Source organism: Haliaeetus leucocephalus, unplaced genomic scaffold, assembly GCF_000737465.1.
Source record: "Haliaeetus leucocephalus isolate CR32 unplaced genomic scaffold, Haliaeetus_leucocephalus-4.0 Scaffold0, whole genome shotgun sequence".
Taxonomy (NCBI): domain Eukaryota; kingdom Metazoa; phylum Chordata; class Aves; order Accipitriformes; family Accipitridae; genus Haliaeetus; species Haliaeetus leucocephalus.
The window spans coordinates 29,967,572-29,969,612 of record NW_010972436.1 but is presented as its reverse complement, the minus strand read 5'-3'; the positions used below and the strand labels follow the sequence as shown (position 1 = coordinate 29,969,612).

The 2,041-nt window shown below is 73.2% G+C and overlaps 2 protein-coding genes across 2 annotated transcripts in view; one reads left to right on the top strand and one right to left on the bottom strand.

Annotated features, from left to right (window-relative positions):
* Positions 1 to 2,041, top strand: part of LOC104829357 (zinc finger protein 208-like) — an 81,741-nt gene that overhangs the window by 32,255 nt on the left and 47,445 nt on the right. The gene's annotated exons all lie outside the window — the stretch shown is intronic.
* SSPO (SCO-spondin) overlaps positions 1 to 2,041 on the bottom strand; it is a 34,946-nt gene that overhangs the window by 5,409 nt on the left and 27,496 nt on the right. Inside the window, exons 60-65 of the mRNA XM_010562247.1 lie at positions 1,865 to 1,996; positions 1,426 to 1,666; positions 1,092 to 1,244; positions 964 to 1,010; positions 536 to 709; positions 309 to 455 (exon numbers count right to left, since the gene is read on the bottom strand). Of these exons, the coding sequence (XP_010560549.1) occupies positions 309 to 455; positions 536 to 709; positions 964 to 1,010; positions 1,092 to 1,244; positions 1,426 to 1,666; positions 1,865 to 1,996 (894 nt within the window). The remainder of the gene's footprint in view (positions 1 to 308; positions 456 to 535; positions 710 to 963; positions 1,011 to 1,091; positions 1,245 to 1,425; positions 1,667 to 1,864; positions 1,997 to 2,041) is intronic.

Genomic DNA, 2,041 nt, shown 5'->3' with positions numbered 1-2,041 from the left:
TGGGACGGGCAGGGGCAGGCAGGCAGCACACAGGACAGGCAGGGAGACCCCCGTGGGGACCGGCAGGGCCACCCCGGACAGGGAGGCAGGCGTGGGATGGGCAGGAGCAGGCAGGAAGCTCACAGGATGGGCAGGGAGAGGGCAGGGAGCGCTCAGGATGGGCGAGGACACCCCAAATAGAGCGCGCAGGATGGGCAGGGTGCAGGCAGGGAGCCGGGAAGGGCAGGGGCACCCCGGTCCGGCTCAGGGATGGGCAGGGTGCAGGCAGCAGGGTGCAGGCAGGGGTTGCGGGCAGCCCCGTTGCTCACCCGAGCACCCCGAGATGTTGCAGGCACGGCTCTGCCCGTCCAGCCCCACGCAGCCCGCGGGGCCCAGCCGGTGCCGGTGCCGGTGCTGCCACGGAGCCTGGCAGGAGCAGGGGGTCCAGGGGCTCCGGGGGCTCCAGGGGCAGGCAGCTGCAGGCAGGCAGGAGATGGGGTGATGGCGGGCAGGGACCCTGCCGAGACCCCTGACCCTGGCTGCCCCGGCACCCTACCTGGGCAGGGGCGCAGGTAACACGCTTCCACCTCCCGGCGTGTGCCGTGGTCGTGGCTGTGGTTGCAGGCAGGGCCAGGGGTCGGGCAGGGGCAGGCAGCCTCCCGGGTGGCCAAGCCAGTGCCGCAGGAGCGGGAACAGGGGCTCCAGGCACCCCACGCGCAGACCCCCGAATCTGGCCGGGGGCACGGCACGTTATGGCATGAAGCCGCTGCCGCCACGGTGCCCAGGGTCCCCTCCATCCCCATTTGGGGGTCCTGGGGGCTTTACGTCGGCCTCTCAAGCTTCAGGGGAGGTCGCGCGGTCCCGGCACCCACCGGGGATGCCGGTAATGCCCATGGCCCCATCCCCTCACCGGGGCCTGGCTGCGGGACCCGGCACAGGGCAGGCACCGTGGTGGGGGGACGCAGGCAGGTGGGGGGCACTCACCGGCACAGGGGATGTCCTGGCACTGGATGCCCTCGGGGGTGCAGGTGCTGTGGGGAGGGGACAGAGGTCGGGTGGGTTTGGGGGTGCAGCTCGGCCCCCGGCCCCCTCAGCCCCCCCCCGGCACTGACCATCGCCGGCACTCGCCCTGCGGCCAGCTCTCCCCCAGGCGCCTCTCGCTGCCACCCTGCAGGCAGAGGGGTGGGCAGGGCGCCGGCGTGCAGCCCCGGCTCTGCTCCTCCACCCCACCGCACTCGCCGTCTCCTGAGTCCGGGGTGGGGGTCCTGGGTGGGGGGACAGACACGGGGGTTACCCACCGCATTGTGGGGGCTGCGGGAGCTGGGTCCCGGCTAGCACCCATGGGGGTCACAGCGGATCCTGCCCCACAGCTCGTCCCCGGGTGCCGTGTCCCCTGGGTGCCATGTGTCCCCCCCGGGTGCCGTGTCCCCCGGGATGCCGTGTCACCTGAAGCGGGTCTGCCGCCCGTCCCCGCAGGTGACGCTGCAGGGTGCCCAGCGGCTCCAGCGGCTCCAGCCGCAGGGGGTCGGGGGGCACCCCCGGCGGGTGCAGCGCAGGCGGCCCCCGGTGCAGCTGCAGCTCTCACAGCCGTCGCGGCGGTGGGTCCCCGGCACCCAGCTGTGCCCCACCGCGTCTGTGCACTCGCAGTGGCTGGGGGGCACGCAGCCCCCGTCCTGCTCCAGGGTGCCTGTGGAGATGAGGCGAGGCGGGGGACACACAGACGATGGACACTCGGGGATGGGGCACACGCATGTGCCCCTGCAGACCACACGGGCACCCCCAGCCTTGACCAGTGTGGGGGGACCTGAGCTCTGCCCCCCCCCAGGGTGGGCTCCCCTTGGGGGGACACACATAGCGGGGGGGGACAAGGACAAGCAGGACTCACCGTTTGGGCAGCGGCAGCCGGGCTGGCATCGCTCCTCCTGCCCGCAGACCAGGCCCTCCTGCAGGTCTCGGCAGTGCTGTGGGCAGCGGTTCGCACAGGCCACCAACGCCATGCTGGGTGGGCAGCCCTCCCCTGGCAGACAGCACCATCAGACCCCCCCCCAGTGAGCCTTGCGGT